General features: G+C 39.6%; 1 protein-coding gene across 2 annotated transcripts in view; it reads right to left on the bottom strand.

The window, feature by feature from the left end:
- The window catches only part of SGCD (sarcoglycan delta), a 394,796-nt gene that overhangs the window by 208,989 nt on the left and 167,593 nt on the right, over positions 1-18,214 (bottom strand). For both annotated transcript variants that reach the window (XM_047729596.1, XM_047729597.1), the window contains exon 3: positions 12,217-12,318. In XM_047729596.1, the coding sequence (XP_047585552.1) occupies positions 12,217-12,318 (102 nt within the window). The remainder of the gene's footprint in view (positions 1-12,216; positions 12,319-18,214) is intronic.

Below are 18,214 nucleotides of genomic sequence, written 5' to 3'. Positions count from 1 at the left end.
AATTAACCAGAGACACAGCTCCTTTCAAGGCCACTAAATCGTCAACCCAGCCTCTTTAGCCAAAGCTTACACTTATCTGCCATCTCATGCTACTTTTTATTTTTATTTTTTTGTCTCAGGCTGAGAATGCTGTTTCTCAGTTTTCAATAGTCTGTCTCCTCCCTAGTCATGCTCTTTAGTGGTGAGAGGAGCAAGATAAAAAGAAGGCATGTTTTAGAAGACTCCGGAAGGGGGATGGCTACCATGGGTCAGAGCCTTAGCCTCAGGAAGCCCTGACACTGCTATCCCATGTCGCCGGGCTTATAAACAATTTCAAAACCCACAGGAGCCTGACCACTAGGAGAAACCTGGGCAAAAAAAAGAAAGTAACAAAATGCATAGTGAGGAATAATGAGTCGTGAGCAACTATAAATCTTTTTTTTTTTTTTTTTTGAGTGACTATGACTCTTAAGAGGCCAATTTAAATTCCCGAAGTCCTGCAGGACAAGATGCACGAATTCTCAGTTTCATAAATCAAGATGGCAGGGATCCATCATATTAATGGCTTAAGTTTGGGTAGGAGACAATAGTGCCTGGTAGAGACTGAGGCCCACCAAAGAACAAATGCCCATCTAAAACAGGCAGCTTCTACTCAGCTCCAGCCCCTAGAATTATCAAACCACTCTCCAGATTTTGGTGGGTTTTTTTTTTCTTCATTTGTTTGTTTTTTAAAATTTTTTAATGAGGATCAGAAAATGTAGATTTTTTTAAAAAAATGTGGAATCTTCTGATATTTAAATATTAGAAAAAATTCATATTAAGAAAAATACTGCATCAGGCAAGTAAATTGTATCTGTGGGATGGATTTAGTTTGCAACTTGTGTCATAAGTTTTCACAGCAAGAGCTACTTAATAGTTTATAAAGTGGGTCACTGAAGTTACCTCACAGTAAGTTTCTGAAGTAGAGAATATCCTCTCAGTGACTCGATGAGGCATAATGAAGCTTGCTCTTGTTGTGTTATCCACTGTTGTTCTAGTTTCCCTTTTTTGAGTGTTTTTTAATCCCTCAGGAAATTAATATACCTTTCAGGAAGTTATTCCTCAGAAGAGGGAAATGGCCATGTATAACTCAACTTTACTGTACTGAACAGTGTCATGAGAAAATCATTTACCATACAGTGTGTTGGTATGGAAGAAGGCTGCAATTCTGCATTTTCATTCTTTTACTTGGTTGAACTTGGGTACATCCTCCCACCTTTCTGAACCTTTGGGGCCCTATCTGTTAAATGAGGTGATTGGTCTAACTGACTTCTAGAGGCTTTCACCTTTCAGCCTACATATCTCTTGGTAATTCAGGCTGGTGGAATAAATCTTAATTCACATCATACTAAAATAAAAAGTGGAATTTAAAAAACTCATTTTTCCATAAAACAAGAGACAACATATCCAAATGTAAACATGCACAGTGAGGATGACCAGCTCAGAATTTCAAGGAGAATATGGGAGCTTCTTAACTTTCATAACCTGGATACCCTCAAACTCAATTTTATATGAGGAATTCAGACTTTCATAGGAACCAATCCTTAGCCTGGTTTTTGCACAACAGTACAGTTTTTGTACAGCAGGTGTGTGTGTTTTCATTTTGAAATATTTTACGACAGTTGGCTCTTGATTGAAAATGTGTGGAAATGTCATTACTGGATCAAAGTGTAAAAGCATTTTTAATGTACTTGGCATGTACTATAAAACTATTTTTTTCAGAAAGATTGGAAAAAGAAAAAATATAAAAAGAAAGACTGTGCCACTAATAAAACAGTTTAAGCAGAAGAATGAGAAAAAAGGTGAGTTGAACATCAGAAGAGTGTAACTCAGTGAAAGAAAAATTTAAAGCTAAAAGCTGTTGTATATGAAATGGGTTCCCTGGGAGGGCACTAAGTCTGTCATTAAAACAACACTAGAGAAAAAGAGGAAAGACCATCTGGTTTGGAGTAAGGTCAAACACCAGGTGAGATGGGGGCCACACGATGATGCTGCTGACGGTGACAATTTCTGTCATTGTCATGGTCATCGTCACTGTCATCGTCCCCATCAGAAGGGGGCAAAAGCAGGAGTTACCATTTCGGGAACACTCACTTCATGTCAAGTTCTGTATTAAGCACTTTACAAACATGATCTTACTGACAACCACCATGATGTAGGTGTTAATATCAGTGTTACAGGCAAGGAAACAAGGATTTGCCAAATTAAGAAACTGCTCAAGGATCACTCATCAGTCTAATGGTAACACTTGCTGCCATCTGAGTTCAACAATACAGCTCGTGGCTTTAACCATGGTGCGATACTGTCTCTTGGCACAGGCAACTTTTTTTAAAAACCCCACTTATATATAATATGATAATGATCACATAGGTTTTAGTGAGTAAGGACATCTTAAAATATGTGGGTTTTTGTAGGATAAGGAAATTTAAAAGACATAAATCTCAAGTCTTATATAATAATTTCCTACTTGAGTCTTTGAAAGTAACTTCTTTTTTTTTTTAACCCCTTCTCCAACTTCTTTTTCTACTCCTCCTCTCCTAAACTTGTAAATTCCATATAAGCAAAGGGCTAGGACCACTAGACCCACCCCAAGTATAGTATGAAGTGAATATAGAAAAAAATTCACTGTGTAGCTTTCCCGCACAGCATACCCAGAGTAGCTGCCCGAGAAATGCTAGTTGCCCTTTCCTTGTCACTTTACATTAAGTCACATTAAAGTACCATCTAGGTGCAGCATCATGGAAAGTAAGATAAGCAGTCTCTCCAAGGCAGGGATTCACCACTTTTTTTCAAAATGATACTCTAAGAGTAAAGGTCTCCTAAGTTTTCATTCATTCAACCTATCTACTAGTAGATCTTGCCAAAATTTTGTAGTTGTATTTGGCAATTAAAAAGATGCCTATCACACTGAAATGTGGATTTAAACACAGAGTTTTTTGGCAATAAATCCCCTAACTCTACAACATTCTGTGCTAAATGCATTCAATTAGTATTTTTAGAGACAGGCTGGTCTTTGGATGTCATGGTAGAATAGTTAATTTAGTGCATGTCCTTTTCAATCTGTTTTCTGAGCTGCACGATACTTATAGAAACTATGCATCCATGTGGGTAAAGTCAGCACGTCCTGGGACTTTCGTTCAGTTCCCCGACGGAAGTTTTTGTAGTCATGAACCCTTTCTCATTAATTTATCTTCTAGAGTGATTGCTATCACACTAATCAATTTGTCGTGACATTACAGGATTGCAACCTTCAATAATGAAATCTGATACAGTATGGAACATTGTGTGGATTGCTTAACCAATCCCAATTCCTCACAGATCAATGAAACACAAAAACAGAATGAAGTATTACTTCATTAGTTATCCGCGCTCAGAGGGGCTGAGTAATCTGTTCAACTGGGCACTAATCTCTTTTTTTTTTTTTAATTTTTTTATTTTTTCAGCATAACATGGGCACTAATCTCTTTTTGATGGCAATAAGAAATAAAGGCAGCTGTGATCTACAGGGAAATGATACTGCAAATACTTATTCTGAGAAGAGCCTCCCAGAGGTGGTCTAGAAGCAATGGTCAGGTGTATCAGAAACTAACCAACGAGCCGTAACTGCCAGGAGGGAGAGAAGATGCTACATGTGAGGGTCACACAAGCACCCTGTGAGGTTATGAATCCATCAATAAGGCAAATTCTATTGGTTGTCTGCCCAACAATCCTTCCTCACCTTCTTTGCTGCCAGAACCCCAATTCTGTTCAGCTAGCAATTACCCTTGTGCTTTGAGGGAAGGGGAGCCCTACAGACTAAGTTACCAGGTTGTGATCTCATTTGTCTGCCTTTTTGATCCAGCATATCTGTTTTAGCTTTTTGTGAAAATCCAAAGAGACGAATTCTACCTTGCCTGTTATGCCTACCGTGCTCTTCTCTAGTCCCTTCTCAGTGCTCTGATGTCATCTAAAAGGGAAATATTTAAGGTCTGTGCCCTGAGCCACTTCTGCTCTCCCCAGTAAAGCCAAGATAGCCCAATTATAGGCAAAATTCTTCTTGAAGTTGGATATTAAATAAATGGTTAAGAGATCTTGATAAAAGCATGTAGACATGCATTCTTAAAATTATTCAGATATGAAAATTATATGAGTCCATTTATGAAAAGTTCTAAGAAATGCAAAGTAATGGGCAGGACGGAAAGCATATGACAAAGTTGGTTGTGGACAGGGTGGAGGGACTAAAAAGGGGTATGGGAGAAAGTCTTCAGGGTAATCTGTTCATTACCTTGATTGTGGTGATGGTTTCATGTGTAAATATCTATGCAAAAACATACCATAGTACACACTTTAAATAGGTATAATTTATTCCATGTTAATTATGCCTCACAAAGGCTCTTAAACTGTTAAATATTATTCAGATACAGAAAATTTACTGTTAATGTATTATTTGGAGGAAAAAAAGGTACAGAAGAGTATGCAAAATATGGTTCTATTTAAAAAATATCCTGTGGGAAATGCCTAAAAAAGTACACTGAGCTGTTAACTGTGCTTGACCCTGCAAGAGAGATTTAAGTGATACTTTATTTTTATGATTTATTTTTCAATTTCACAGGTATCTACTGAGCACATAGTGTGTGCTAGATACAGCAGCAGGGGTTCAGGAATATACTAGGGAAAATATACTAGGGAATATATTAGCACAATCTCCTGTTCTGCCAATTTGTATTTCTGAGCAAACACGAATGTCAAATGATGACAGTTACAAAGGGGGGGGGACAACAGGGTTATGTTTTATTTATGGCTGTTGTGCTTAACAAGGAAGGTCTTTCTAGAATGGCAACATTTAAACTGAGAACAGGATGACCACAAGGAGACCTCCATGAAAAACATCTAGGAGAGAACTGTATAGCCCTTAGCAAGGAGGTAGGAGTTCATTCCAGGTGCAATGGGAAGCTAAGAGAATCCTTGGTAAACAGTGGAGAGATGTGACATTTCAAAAAGCCCATTTGGTAATGTGATGCCCCCAGTTTTATTTTTGTTTTTCAACATTTCCTTAGCGATTTGGGGTCTCTTCTGGTTCCATACAAATTTTTGGATTATTTGCTCCAGTTCTTTGAAGAATACCGGTGGAATTTTGATTGGAATGGCATTAAAAGTATAGATTGCTCTAGGCAGTATAGACATTTTAACAATGTTTATTCTTCCGATCCAAGAGCATGGAATGGTCTTCCATCTTTTTGTGTCTTCTTCAATTTCTTTCATGAGTGTTCTGTAGTTCCTCGAGTACAGATCCTTTACCTCTTTGGTTAGGTTTATTCCCAGGTATCTTATGGTTCTTGGTGCTATAGTAAATGGAATTGATTCTCTAATTTCCCTTTCTGTATTTTCATTGTTAGTGTATAAGAAAGCCACTGATTTCTGTACATTGACTTTGTATCCTGCCATGTTACTGAATTGCTGTATGAGTTCTAGTAGTGTGGGGGTGGAGTCTTTTGGGTTTTCCATATAAAGAATCATGTCATCTGCGAAGAGAGAGAGTTTGACTTCTTCATTGCCAATTTGGATAACTTTTATTTCTCTTTGTTGTCTGATTGCTGTTGCTAGGACTTCTAATACTATGTTGAACAAGAGTGGTGAGAGTGGGCATCCTTGTCGTGTTCCTGATCTCAACGGGAAGGCTGCAAGCTTTTTCCCATTGAGGATGATATTTGCTGTGGGTCTTTCATAGATAGATTTGATGAAGTTCAGGAATGTTCCCTCTAATCCTATACTTTGAAGCGTTTTAATCAGGAATAGATGCTGGATTTTGTCAAATGCTTTTTCTGCATCAATTGAGAGGACCATGTGGTTCTTCTCTCTTCTCTTACTGATTTGTCCTATCACATTGATTGATTTGCGAATGTTGAACCATCCTTGTAGCCCAGGGATGAATCCCACCTGGTCATGGTGGATAAACTTTTTAATGGGCTGTTGGATCCTGTTTGCTAGGATCTTGTTGAGAATCTTAGCATCCATATTCATCAGTGATATTGGTCTGAAATTCTCCTTTGTGGTAGGGTCTTTGCCTGGTTTGGGGATCAGGGTAATGCTGGCTTCATAGAAAGAGTCTGGAAGTTTCCCTTCTGTTTCAATTTTTTGAAACAGCTCCAGGAGAATAAGTGTTATTTCTTCTTTGAAAGTTTGGTAGAATTCCCCAGGGAATCCATCAGGTCCTGGGCTCTTGTTTTTTGGGATGTTTTTGATCACTGCTTCAATCTCATTACTAGATATCAGTCTATTCAGGTTGTCAATTTCTTCCTGGTTCAATTTTGGGAGTTTATAGTTTTCCAGGAATGCATCCATTTCATCTAGGTTGCTTACCTTATTGGCATATAATTGTTGATAATAACTTCTGATGATTATTTCTACTTCCTTGGTGTTAGTTGTGATCTCTCCCTTTTCATTCATAATTTTATTAATTAGGACTTTCTCTCTTTGCTTTTGGATTAGTGTGGCCAATGGTTTATCAATCTTATTGATTCTTTCAAAAAACCAGCTTCTAGTTTCATTGATACGTTCTACTGTATCTCTGGTTTCTACCTCATTGATCTCAGCTCTAATCTTGATGATTTCCCTTCTTATGTGTGGAGGTGGTTTGATTTGTTGTTGATTCTCCAGTTCTTTAAGGTGTAGAGACAGCTGCTGTGTTCTGGATTTTTCAATTTTTTTGAGGGAGGCTTGGATGGCTATGTATTTCCCCCTTAGGACCGCCTTTGCTGTATCCCATAGGTTTTGGACCAAAGTGTCTTCATTCTCATTGGTTTCCATGAATTGTTTCAGTTCTTCTTTGATCTCCTGGTTGATCCAAGCATTCTTAAGGAAGGTGGTCTTTAGCTTCCAGGTGATTGAGTTCCTTCTGAACTTTTCCTTGTGATTGAGCTCCAGGTTTCAAAGCATTGTGATCTGAGAATATGCAGGGAATAATCTCAGTCTTTTGGTATTGTTTGAGTCCTGATTTGTGACCCAGTATGTGGTCTATTCTTGAGAAGGTTCCAAATGCACTTGAGAAGAATGAGTATTCTGTTGTTTTAGGGTGGAACGTTCTGTATGTATCTATGAGGTCCATCTGGTCCAATGTGTCATTCAATGCTCTTGTTTCTTTATTGATTTTCTGCTTCAATGATCTATTTCTGAGAGAGGCGTGTTAAGATCTCCTACTATTAATGTATTCATATCAATATGACTCTTTATCTTGATTAACAGTTTTCTTATGTAATTGGCTGCTCCCATATTGGGGGCATAGATATTTATAATTGTTAGGTCATCTTGGTGGATAGTCCCTTTAAGAATGATGTAGTGTCCTTCTGTATCTCTGACTACAGTCTTTAGTTTAAAATCTAATTTATCTGATATGAGAATCGTTACCCCAGCCTTCTTTTGAGGCCCATTGGCATGAAAGATGCTTCTCCATCCCTTCACTTTCAGTCTGGGTGTATCTTTAGGTTCAAAATGGGTCTCTTGTAGACAACATATGGATGGGTCCTGTCATTTTATCCAATCTGCAACCCTGTGCCGTTTTATGGGCACATTTAGGCCATTCACATTGAGAGTGATTATTGATAGATACGTTTTTATTGACATCGTGTTACCTTTGAAGTCTTTCTTTCTGTAGATTGTCTCTATATTTCTGTTCAATGCTATTCTTAGGATTTTTCCTCTTTTATAGAACCCCCCTTAATATTTCCTGCAGTGTTGGCTTGGTGGTTGCATAGTCTTTTAAGCCATCAGAAAGGATGAATACCCAACTTTTGTAGCAACATGGACGGGACTGGAAGAGATTATGCTGAGTGAAATAAGTCAAGTAGAGAGATTCAATTATCATATGGTTTCACTTATTTGTGGAACATAACAAATAGCATGGAGAACATGGGGAGTTAGAGAAGGGAGTTGAGGGAAATTGGAAGGGGAGGTGAACCATGAGAGACTATGGACTCTGAAAAACGATCTGAGAATTTTGAAGGGGTGGGGGGTGGGAGGTTGGGGGCACCAGGTGGTGGGTATTGTAGAGGGCACGGATTGCATGGAGCACTGGGTGTGGTACAAAAACAATGAATACTATTATGCTGAAAATAAATTTTAAAAAATGATAAAAAAGATCGTATTATTATTATTATTCATTGCTAAAAAATCATTCTGATTTGTTATTTTAACGTTATACTTAATTTTATTTAAATTAGATTGCCTACATTTATAAACAATAACCTATGTAATCATCTCCAGAAATGTGATAGTCGCTATTAATTCTGGATCTAGTTTTTCAAGTTTTAATGTTGTTTCTGAGTTGTTTAAAACTCTACAATAAATTCATATTTTGCTTATGTTAAAAAAAAAAAAGCCCATTTGGGCTACGATTTGGATTTTGAGGCTATGAGAGAAAGGTAGTGGAGAGGGAGGAGGCACTCACAGTGGTGCAGGTCGGATAGGATGCTGGCTGGAGCCTGCAGGTGGTATGTGTTGGGGGAGAGGGGACAAGGGGACAGATATGGGCACTGTTTCGGTGAGAGCCTGTGGGACTTAGGGGTGGATTTTACTGTATATGCATTTCTGTATGTCTTTTTTTTCCCCCCTTCAGAGAGAACATACTGATTTTGTTGTCAGAAACATTTAAGCTAAAAGAGCTTTATTTATTATTTATTTTTTGGAAGGAAAATAATTTCTTTTTTTTAAGATTTTATTTATTTATTTGACAGACAGAGATCACAAGTAGGCAGAGAGGCAGGCAGAGAGAGAGAGAGAGAGAGACAGGAAGAAGCAGGCTCCCCGCTGAGCAGACAGCCCGATGTGGGACTCGATCCCAGGACCCTGGAATCATGACCTGAGCCAAAGGCAGAGGCTTTAACCCAGTGAGCCACCCAGGTGCCCAGGAAAATACTTTCTTAAGAACAATGAAAAACAGTGAATTCTGACACTTTATTTTCCTTAAATGGTGATGTGAAAGCACTGAGCCTAACTCACTGATTTTTCCAGATTAAAATAATCTTTTCTTAAAATTTATTAAGAGAGAGAGAGAATGCGAGCCCATGAGTTGGGGGGAGAGGCAGAGGGAGAAGCAGAATGCCCACCTGAGCATCGAGCACGATGAAGGGTTTGATCCCAAAACTCTGAGATCATGACCTGAGATGAAGGCAGAGCTTAACCAACTGAACCACCCAGGTGCCCTCTTCTATTCCTTTTTTAAAATTAAAAAAAATTTTTATGGAGCACCCAGGGGGCTTAGTTGTAAAGCGTCTACCTTCGGCTCAGGTCAGAATCCCAGAGTTCTGGAATCGAGCCCTGCATTGGGCTCCCTGCTTGGCGGGAAGCCTGCTTCTCCCTCTCCACCCTGCTTGTGTTCTCTCTCATGCTGTCTCTCTCTGTCAAATAAATAAATAAAATCTTAAAAAATAAAATTAAAACAATTTTTAATTAATTTCAATTTCTTTTTTTTTAAGATTTTATTTATTTATTTGACAGACAGAGATCACAGTAGGCAGAGAGGCAGGCAGAGAGAGAGAGAGAGAAGGAAGCAGGCTCCCTGCTGAGCAGAGATCATGACCCAAGCTGAAGGCAGAGGCTTTAACTCACTGAACCACCCGGGCACCCCTAATTTCAATTTCTTTAAGGACTCTAACTCTATGTCAAAGAAACTTCTCTCAGGGTATTTTATGTAACATAACTATTTTAGCCATGACTTTAAAATCTTCTCCCTTGTACCACATGCATTTTAGCCAGATCATCTATATAGAAATATCACTAACATGGTTTAGAAGCTTGGCAAACTACAATCTACAGCTATTTGTCTGGTGGCCCTCAATATAATATTCTTTGACATTTTTAAGGAATTGTCGAAAAGGGAAAAAAAAAAAGTCTAAAATATTTGCTATTTGGCCCTTTACAAAATAAGGGGGGCTGACATCAGTAGAAATTATCGGTCCAAACTTGTAAGTTAAATAAGTTTAATACAGAATAGGAAGATGTAGTATTCACACACACACACACACACACACACACACACACACACACAGGAATATTATGCAGCCGTAAGAAGAATGAGATCGTGCCATTTGCAACAACATGGACGGACCTAGAGGATTTTATGCTAAGTGAACTAAGCCAGATGAGAAAGACAAACACCATGATTTCAGTCACATGTGGAATGTGAAAAAAAACAAGTGAATAAACTAATAGAAAGCTGAATTGGATCTATAAATGCAGAGAACAAACTGTTTGCCAGGGTGAGGCGAGTTGGGGATGGGGAGATGAGTGAAGGGGAGAGGGTAGCACAGGCTTCTAGTGCTGCAATGAATAAATCACAGGAATAAAAGGCACAACATAAGTAACATGGCCAATGATATTATGATAATGTTGAACCTTGACTAATAGTAGCTACGTTGACTAATAGTAGCTACACTTGTGTGAGAATAGCATAATATATCAACTTGTTTAATCACTGTTATACACCTGAAACTGATATAACATTGTATCAATACTAAAAAAAAAAAAAAAAAAAAAAAAAAAAAAAAAAGTTTAACCCTGATAAGATCAATCTGAAGTACAACTAATAACTCAAAATATAACTTAGCCAGCTTGCCAGGCTGGGAGAAATAGAAATTGCAGCAATTTTTATAGTGATCTTGGGGCACCCGGGGGGCCCAGTTGGTTAAGTGTCTGTCTTTGGCTCAGGTCATGATCCCAGGGTTCTGGGATTGAGCCCCACATCAGGCTTCTTGCTCAGCCTGCTTCTCCCTCTCCCACTTCCATGCTTGTGTTCCCTCTCTTGCTGTCTCTCTCTCTCTCTGTCAAATAAATAAAGTCTTAAAAAAAAACCTGGTGATTTCTTAAATGCTTGAAATTAACTGTCTCCATTCTATTTAACATAGAATCATCACCTGACTCTCCTTACAGCTTTATCCCATGATTCCATCCAGAATATGATTTCTTCAAGGTGATGGATATATTTATAGTACCCTTGGTACTTCAGTGCCTAACCCAGTTAAATTTTATAATCACCAATAGGGTGGCTGAACTGATTTGCTCTCTTTGAAAATTTTAACATCATAGCTCCCTCCCTTTTACGAGGCACACAAGGAAGTAAACGTACTGGCAATTCAGTAGTTTCACCCAGGTTAATAGCATTCAGTAGTTGAGATAACATTCAGATAAAATTATCCACTGTACCAAGTTGCTGAATTTCATTAATTATGCTCATCAGTGCAAATAAGGCTTTAGGGACCTTTCACATTACTTTTTGCTTGCACGTGGACCTGAACCAATCCCAGAAGAGCAAATGCATTCAGAATCCTTTTGAACCAGCAAATCCCACCACTCCACCAACAAACAAAAGACCAAACAAAGTCAAAGAAACAATTGAAAAAAAAAAACAAAACACGCTCAAAAACAAAAATTACTTTTGATAATATTGGTTAATAAAACAAATATCTAGAAATCCCTTCTCTCATGACAAAAACAAAGAATAAGCATGAAAGGTTACATAGTGGACTCTATTTAACAGAAAAGCTTCAGAACTGGACTTCCTGCCCTGAAGTTCTTACTCTACTACTTCATAAGTATGTGGCTCTGAACACAGCTCTTCTCTAAGGCTCAATTCTGTAATCTGTAAAATGGAGGCGACAATAATTGCCAACCCTGTGGACTGTGTATGGATTAAATTGGGTAATGATAATGCACACAAAAAAACAGAGTGCATGGAACAGAGCATTCACGCTAGAGTGTTATGTTAGAGCACAGTTGTTGACATATTGAGTGATTCTAACCAACCTTGGCTACACTGTCCAAAGTCTTAATGAAAAGAAAAATTCTAGTTCTTTTGTTCTATGTTTCCAAAGGCAGTATTTAAAGCACTTGACAATTAAAAAAAGATAGCAATACTTTCTTGGATTTGTATAGTACCTAAAGCACTTCCACATTTCCTTTCTTGGCGTATTTGCAGCATAATCTACGATAGTTCATTAACAGAGGTTATCACCCACCTTTGGCAGGAATAAAGGCTCAGAGAAGTCATCACAGTTGTGTATAGTACCACAGCAGGGATTATGCTCAAGACTTGGGATTTGATCAAATCCTACTTCCTACGTTACCATTCCCTCCCATGATGCTTTATGTGCAGCTGATGGCTGATAAATTCCCCCAGATTTAGATGCCAGAGAAACCACCATTCCTTTTTCTCATGGGAGTACTTACTGGTCGGGACTGGATTTCTTTGGCGTAGAGAGGTTGCAAGAATTCTGAGTCTCCTTCTAGTTTTAGACCTTTGTCTGTGATTCTCAAATTCCCCATTCCATCCTGAAATAGAAGCACAAAGATAACAGAGAAAATGCAATTAGCCAATATTTCAAAAAACCTCAGGCTTTCAAAAATTGAAACAAAGTTACTGCCTTTTTTTTTTTTTTTTTTGGAGAGATGGAATAAGAGAGGGTCCAATAAAATACTAGGAGGTATTGTTCAAAGCAATTATGCATATTACCCTCTTCGCTCACTTATTCTGAGAAAATTCTATTCTAAACAATCTGTAATGCCCCCTAGTCAGAGCCCTTTTGCTAGGTATTGCAGATAGAATGGAGGCAGGAGATAAGTGTGAAATGATAAAGGGATAATTCCCCCAGTTAAAGTCCATGGTCCAGTTTCCAAAACTTTGTGCAAAAATTGCAAAGTGCAGTCTGTTGTTTGAATCTAGTTTTTGGATACATTGTGTTTTGCTCACAAAATATTAAAGAGGTCAAATTAGTTGCTGACATTTTTACAGATATTCTATTACAGAAATAGTAAAATACATACAAAAATAGAAAGGATCAATAGCAAACACATATGTATTATCATTCACCTTCAAAAATGATCCATTTATGGCTATTGTTACCTGGTATACCCACCATACCTACCTCATTTGGTTAAATATAACCCTAATACCATCACTTCTACCACAAAAAATACTAAAATAATATCATCTAATACCCTAATATCATCTAATATCTAATATCATCTAATACCCTAATACATCCAATATAATCCTCTGAGATGGTTTATAACACAGAGAACAGTGAAGGAGAAACCAGAAGGATCAGTGTTTGAGAAACGCTCCTGTAATCCAATAGGCAATGGATGCCTTTACTTAAGTACTTCTTTTGGTAGGAAACGCATCATGAACTTGCCAAATCTTACCATTCATTCAGTTATAGGTTCTTCCGATGCTTGAGAAGCATCACCTCATTTTTCCCATCTCCTCTCCCACTCCCTAGGTCTATGCAGAGGTATTGTTGGGAAAGGTCTATCCCAAAGTGTGAATTTATGTTAGTGGCCTGAATTTCCTAAATACAATACAAAGCAGACTAGAGTGGCCAGCTATATATGTTCCCACATTAGAGTCTCATTTCTGGCTCTGGAACAATCAGACTGGAAGAGATACACATCAAAACAACTTGAGAATCACCTTGTTTAAAACCATTTCACCTTTAACTGCAGACATAAGAAGCTATCAGTATTATTAAGATAGGAGTTTTAGGTCAGGTTTAAAGCAAAATTTCCCACCCAATAAGATGCAAAAGAGACATTTAGAAGATTCATAGTCATTCCCAAAGTAATTAGGAGGAAAGAGACCTTTCTTCCCCTCTTCCCTGTTCAAATGGTAAAACTTCAGTATTCTTAAAGGCAAGCATAAAAATTCTAGCAGCCAGAAAGCTTGCCTGAAGGGAGCCAGCTCTGTCCAGTCAGTGGTCCTAAAGTCTATAAAGTACACTCAAAATAAAGGTAGGAGGTCAGGATCCCACTGTCCTCCTAGTGAGGTCATGGCCTTGGTGTCCTCCACACTGCAGTACGCTAGGGTTGACCCACAAGCCTGGCTCATGGGAGTTTTCGCCAATATATGAGGGGATCTCGCTATTTTCCTGGTCCAATTTAGAGTGGACTCCCTGAAAGGTCTTTTGAGGGAGAGAGGGTCTGGGGGTAGGGATACAGTACAGGAGCAGAGGTGGGTAGAATCTGGAGAATCTCCCTCTGGGCTAGTCCAAGGATGATGACATTTGCCCTTTATTTATTATCTGGTCCTTACTGTCTGGTTGGTTGTTTTGAACAGTTTTCTATAAAAGTACAGAATAAAGAAAGAGGTTTCAGAGTAGCACGACAACAGACTGAAATATTAATTTGTTTCTTACTTCCTATCTCTCATGCTGGCCCCTGGCCTCTTCCTCACCATTTCAAATAGGTTCCTAGGCTTTGTAATTATGAGGCTTAGTGTTTTTTTTTTTTTTTAAGATTTTATTTATTTATTTCACAGACAGAGATCACAAGTAGGCAGAGAGGCAGGTAGAGAGAGAGGAGGAAGCAGGATCCCTGCTGAGCAGAGAGCCGGATCCAGGGCTCGATCCCAGGACCCTGGGATCATGACCTGAGCCGAAGGCAGATGCTTCAACCCACTGAGCCACCCAGGCACCCCAAATCTTAGAGATTTTGAGAGCAAAGAAGCAGAGGCAGCCTAAAAGCAGTGGGGTTTCTTTTGTAAAAGGTAACTCTCACTGAATGGATAGTGCTAGGTGAGTTAGGAAGGGAAACAAGGAGGAGAGGAGAGGTTTTCCAACTGGGGGGTGGACAAGAGACTTGTGAATCCGGTGACTTCCAGAGACCACTGTCCTGCCAGTGTCCCCGGGGCAGGGTGGGGGGTGGTTAGGACTTCAGAGAGAACTGGCTGCAGGGCTCCAGCTTCCCAAAGTTTCCTCTCCGCAGGAATGGTAGAGAGGTCCCTTTCCCAGACCTAAATGGACCACGTGCTTGGGACCCCAGTTCTCTTGGCTAATGCCAGTGAAAGATGGTGACTGGCACCCGCAGAGCTCTTCCCGTTGGTGCTGGCAAAACACTGGAATGTCCAAAAACCCTGAGACGTAAAATGCCCTCCTGGCCTTTGTGGGAGGGGAGCTGGGAATTCGTATTGTGCCGATTTAAGGAAAGTATTCTCTCTTGGTCTTCTGACTTTGCTTCCTGTTAGCGTCAAACAGGTTTTTAATCCCTTCAGCCTATTTCCAACCTGGACATAATGCCAAGTCCTATTCTAGGATGCAAGTTGGGAGCCTGTATCATGACGGGGAGTTTTCATGGTAGGTATTATTTGGTTTTGATCAAAGAGAGAACTAATTTTATCTGCGCAGACTGCTTTAGAACGTATGCGTCGTGAGGGGTGGGAGTTTTGCTCACTGCAGTCCCAATTCTGCTTGGGACGGTAGGTACTCAGCAAATATTTATTAAATAACAGAAGGTCTTCGTTCCAAATGCTGTGTTTTGAAGGGTGCCAAGGGAATTGTAAAATGTTAGAACCTAGGCTTGTCCCTCGAACAGATCACAATGTACCAGAATATTCATTGGCATGTGGGTGATACAATCCCCAGTGGGTGAAAATTGGTGACTAGGGGGAGTTGGGAAAAACCTTACTCTTTTATGTATAACGTAAAAATAACGCATTAGTATAGAGTATGTTCACAGAGTATCTGTACTATTAAAATTTCATGAGGGGGTGAACTATTAGGAAAAAAATCTGTCCAAAAATGCTCTTGGGGGAGGAGAGGCAATAAAAAAAAAAAAGAGGGTGAGAAACACTGCATCTGAGTATCAAAGATTTTGAGACGCCTCTAGCTTTGTTCTCTTTAGTCTAAAAAAGGACATTTCTGCCAGTCACATATTGACCATCCTCTCTGGAGCTCCTTAGCCTGTAAAATGTGACAGAACAGAGCAGCACAGGCAAAAAGCAAACTCCTTAATGTCATACTTAACACCACCTTCATGTGACAGTGGCACACTTCTCCAGATGCGTCTCCTTCACTCCGGCACAAAACATGCTAGCAATTTCTCCAAACTCTTTCCCTTACCAAGTCTTTGCAACTGTCCTTCCCTTGGCCGGTCATGCTTTTTCTAGCCCTTCTGTCTGTCTCTCCAGTCCTTTGGTTGTGGTTAGGTGTCTTATTTGGGTCCGGGGCCCTTGCCTGAGATCTCCTTACATCCTGTGTGCATCTCTAGAAGGGCATCTGTCACATGGCACCACAGGGATTCACTTATATTTGTGTCCTTCCTTGATAGATTTCAAATTCTTTGAGATGAGGAATAGCGTGTCACTCATGATTCAGTCTCATGGCCCAGTATAGTCTTTTTTTCTTTCTTTCTTTCTTTTTTCTTTTAGGGTGGGGGGAGGGACAGAGGGAGAGGGAGGGAGAGAATCTTAATCAGACATGCCCATTGCAGAGCCCAACGTGGTGCTCCATCTCACTACCCCGAGATCATGACCTGAGCCGCAAACAAGAGTCAGATGCTTAATTGACTGCGCCACCAGGTGTCCCATGTTATATCTGAATACATGACTACAAAAGCCAAAAAGAAAGAGGCTAAACCAGAGATGGTTCAGAGAGTGTACCTTCGTACAAATATAAACCAATAATACCACAGCTACTGTTCTCATCTGCATTAGACAAAGCACTTCACTGATACTATGTCCATTAATCCACACTGTTAGCCCATTTCACAGTTGAGAAAATTATTGCTCCAACATCCTGACACATTAGCTCCTAAGCAAAAGTCCTTCCCCGCCATGCCCCCTGCAACACCGCTAAGCTCTAAATGTGTACCCAGCCCTGGGCTGTGTCAAGCAAGGAGGCATGAAAACAGAGTCTCCCTTCTAGGAGCTCCTAGGCTAATGGGGACAAAAACATGAGTCACACACATGATGGTGAAGATATGGACATACAGGAACTCTCACACCCCACTAGTGGGAACACAGCATTGGGCTGAACGTTGCAAGAAGGTTTGACCACTAAAAAGTTAAACCTAGAGTTACCATGTGACCCAGAAATTCCACTCTTAGCTACTCGCCAAAGATAAATAAAACCATGTTCTAGGGGTGCCTGGGCAGCTCAGTGGGTTAAAGCCTCTGCCTTTGGCTCACGTCATGATCCCAGCGTCCTGGGATCAAGCCCCACATTGGGCTCTCTGCTCAGCGGTGAGTCTGCTTCCCTCTCTCTCTACCTGCCTCTCTGCTTGTGATCTCTGTCTGTCAAATAAATAAATAAAATCTTTAAGGAAAAAAAAAAAAACATGTTCACCCAAAGACTGGCACGTAAATGTTCACTGGAGTAAAATTCACAATAACCAAAGAGTAGAAATAAATCGAATGTCTATTAACTGATAAAGACATACATAAAATAGTCTATGTCTATGTGCAATGGAATACTGTTCAGCAATAAAAAGGAATAAATGTGGGCACACACTACAACTTGGATAAACCTCAAAAACATGCCAGACACACAAGACCAGATGCAGCACAACTGCATTTCTACGTAACGTCTGGTGAGGCAAACTGATGCAGATGTAGGTGAACGGTTGTCTGGGATGGGCAGTGAAGAGGGACTGGAAATAGGCTCAATGAATCTGCTGAGGGGACAGAAATGCTCCAACACTGGACTGTGGTCACAGCTGCATAACTCAGTAAATTTACTAAAAATCGCTGAAATGTTATTTTAAAGAGTGAATCTTATAGTATGTAAATTTGACAAGGTTGTTTAAAAAATAAAGGAGTAAAAGACGTATAGTAGTATTCATGGAAATGAGGAATCCAGTTCTGGAGACACATGGTATTACATGCTTTGGGATTCCCCAAATCAGCAGAGAAGCCATTTAGAGATACATGCTAGGAGAAAGAGCTAGCAGGTTCGAGAGTGTGCCAATCAGAGACAACCTATTATTTGTCTATACCGGATATGGAGTGACTAAAGATCAGGTTGGCAAGTGTTCGTCATCAAGGACCAAGCACAGAGAAGGAAGAGGAGCCCAAAGGGAGACAGAGCTGAATTAAACATGGAACCTGTTTCTGTGGTCAAGGCAATTATATTGTGGGTTGGGCTATGGTGGTTGCTAGTGATCTTATTTATCGAGGAACATTAAAAATGGGACCATCACCAGGGCTGCCTGATTAACACAGTAGCAAGAGAGAGGACCAGACGACCCCTCAGTGTCTAGGTCACAGCTTCTGATCATTTGGATCAGATGCTATACGATCTCAACTTCATCCATATTCCTTTCCTTTTTACCACTGATATCAATTTATCGTGTAGGTTTTTTTTTCTCCTTCTCCTCATTATTGCCAAGTTACCGTAAAGTCAGAAGTAAATGGATTGATTAGAACATTGTGTGTGTGTGTGTGTGTGTGTGTGTG

The sequence above is a fragment of the Lutra lutra genome, chromosome 5, assembly GCF_902655055.1.
Source record: "Lutra lutra chromosome 5, mLutLut1.2, whole genome shotgun sequence".
In the NCBI taxonomy this organism is placed as follows: domain Eukaryota; kingdom Metazoa; phylum Chordata; class Mammalia; order Carnivora; family Mustelidae; genus Lutra; species Lutra lutra.
This window is presented reverse-complemented; position numbering and strand designations above follow the sequence as displayed.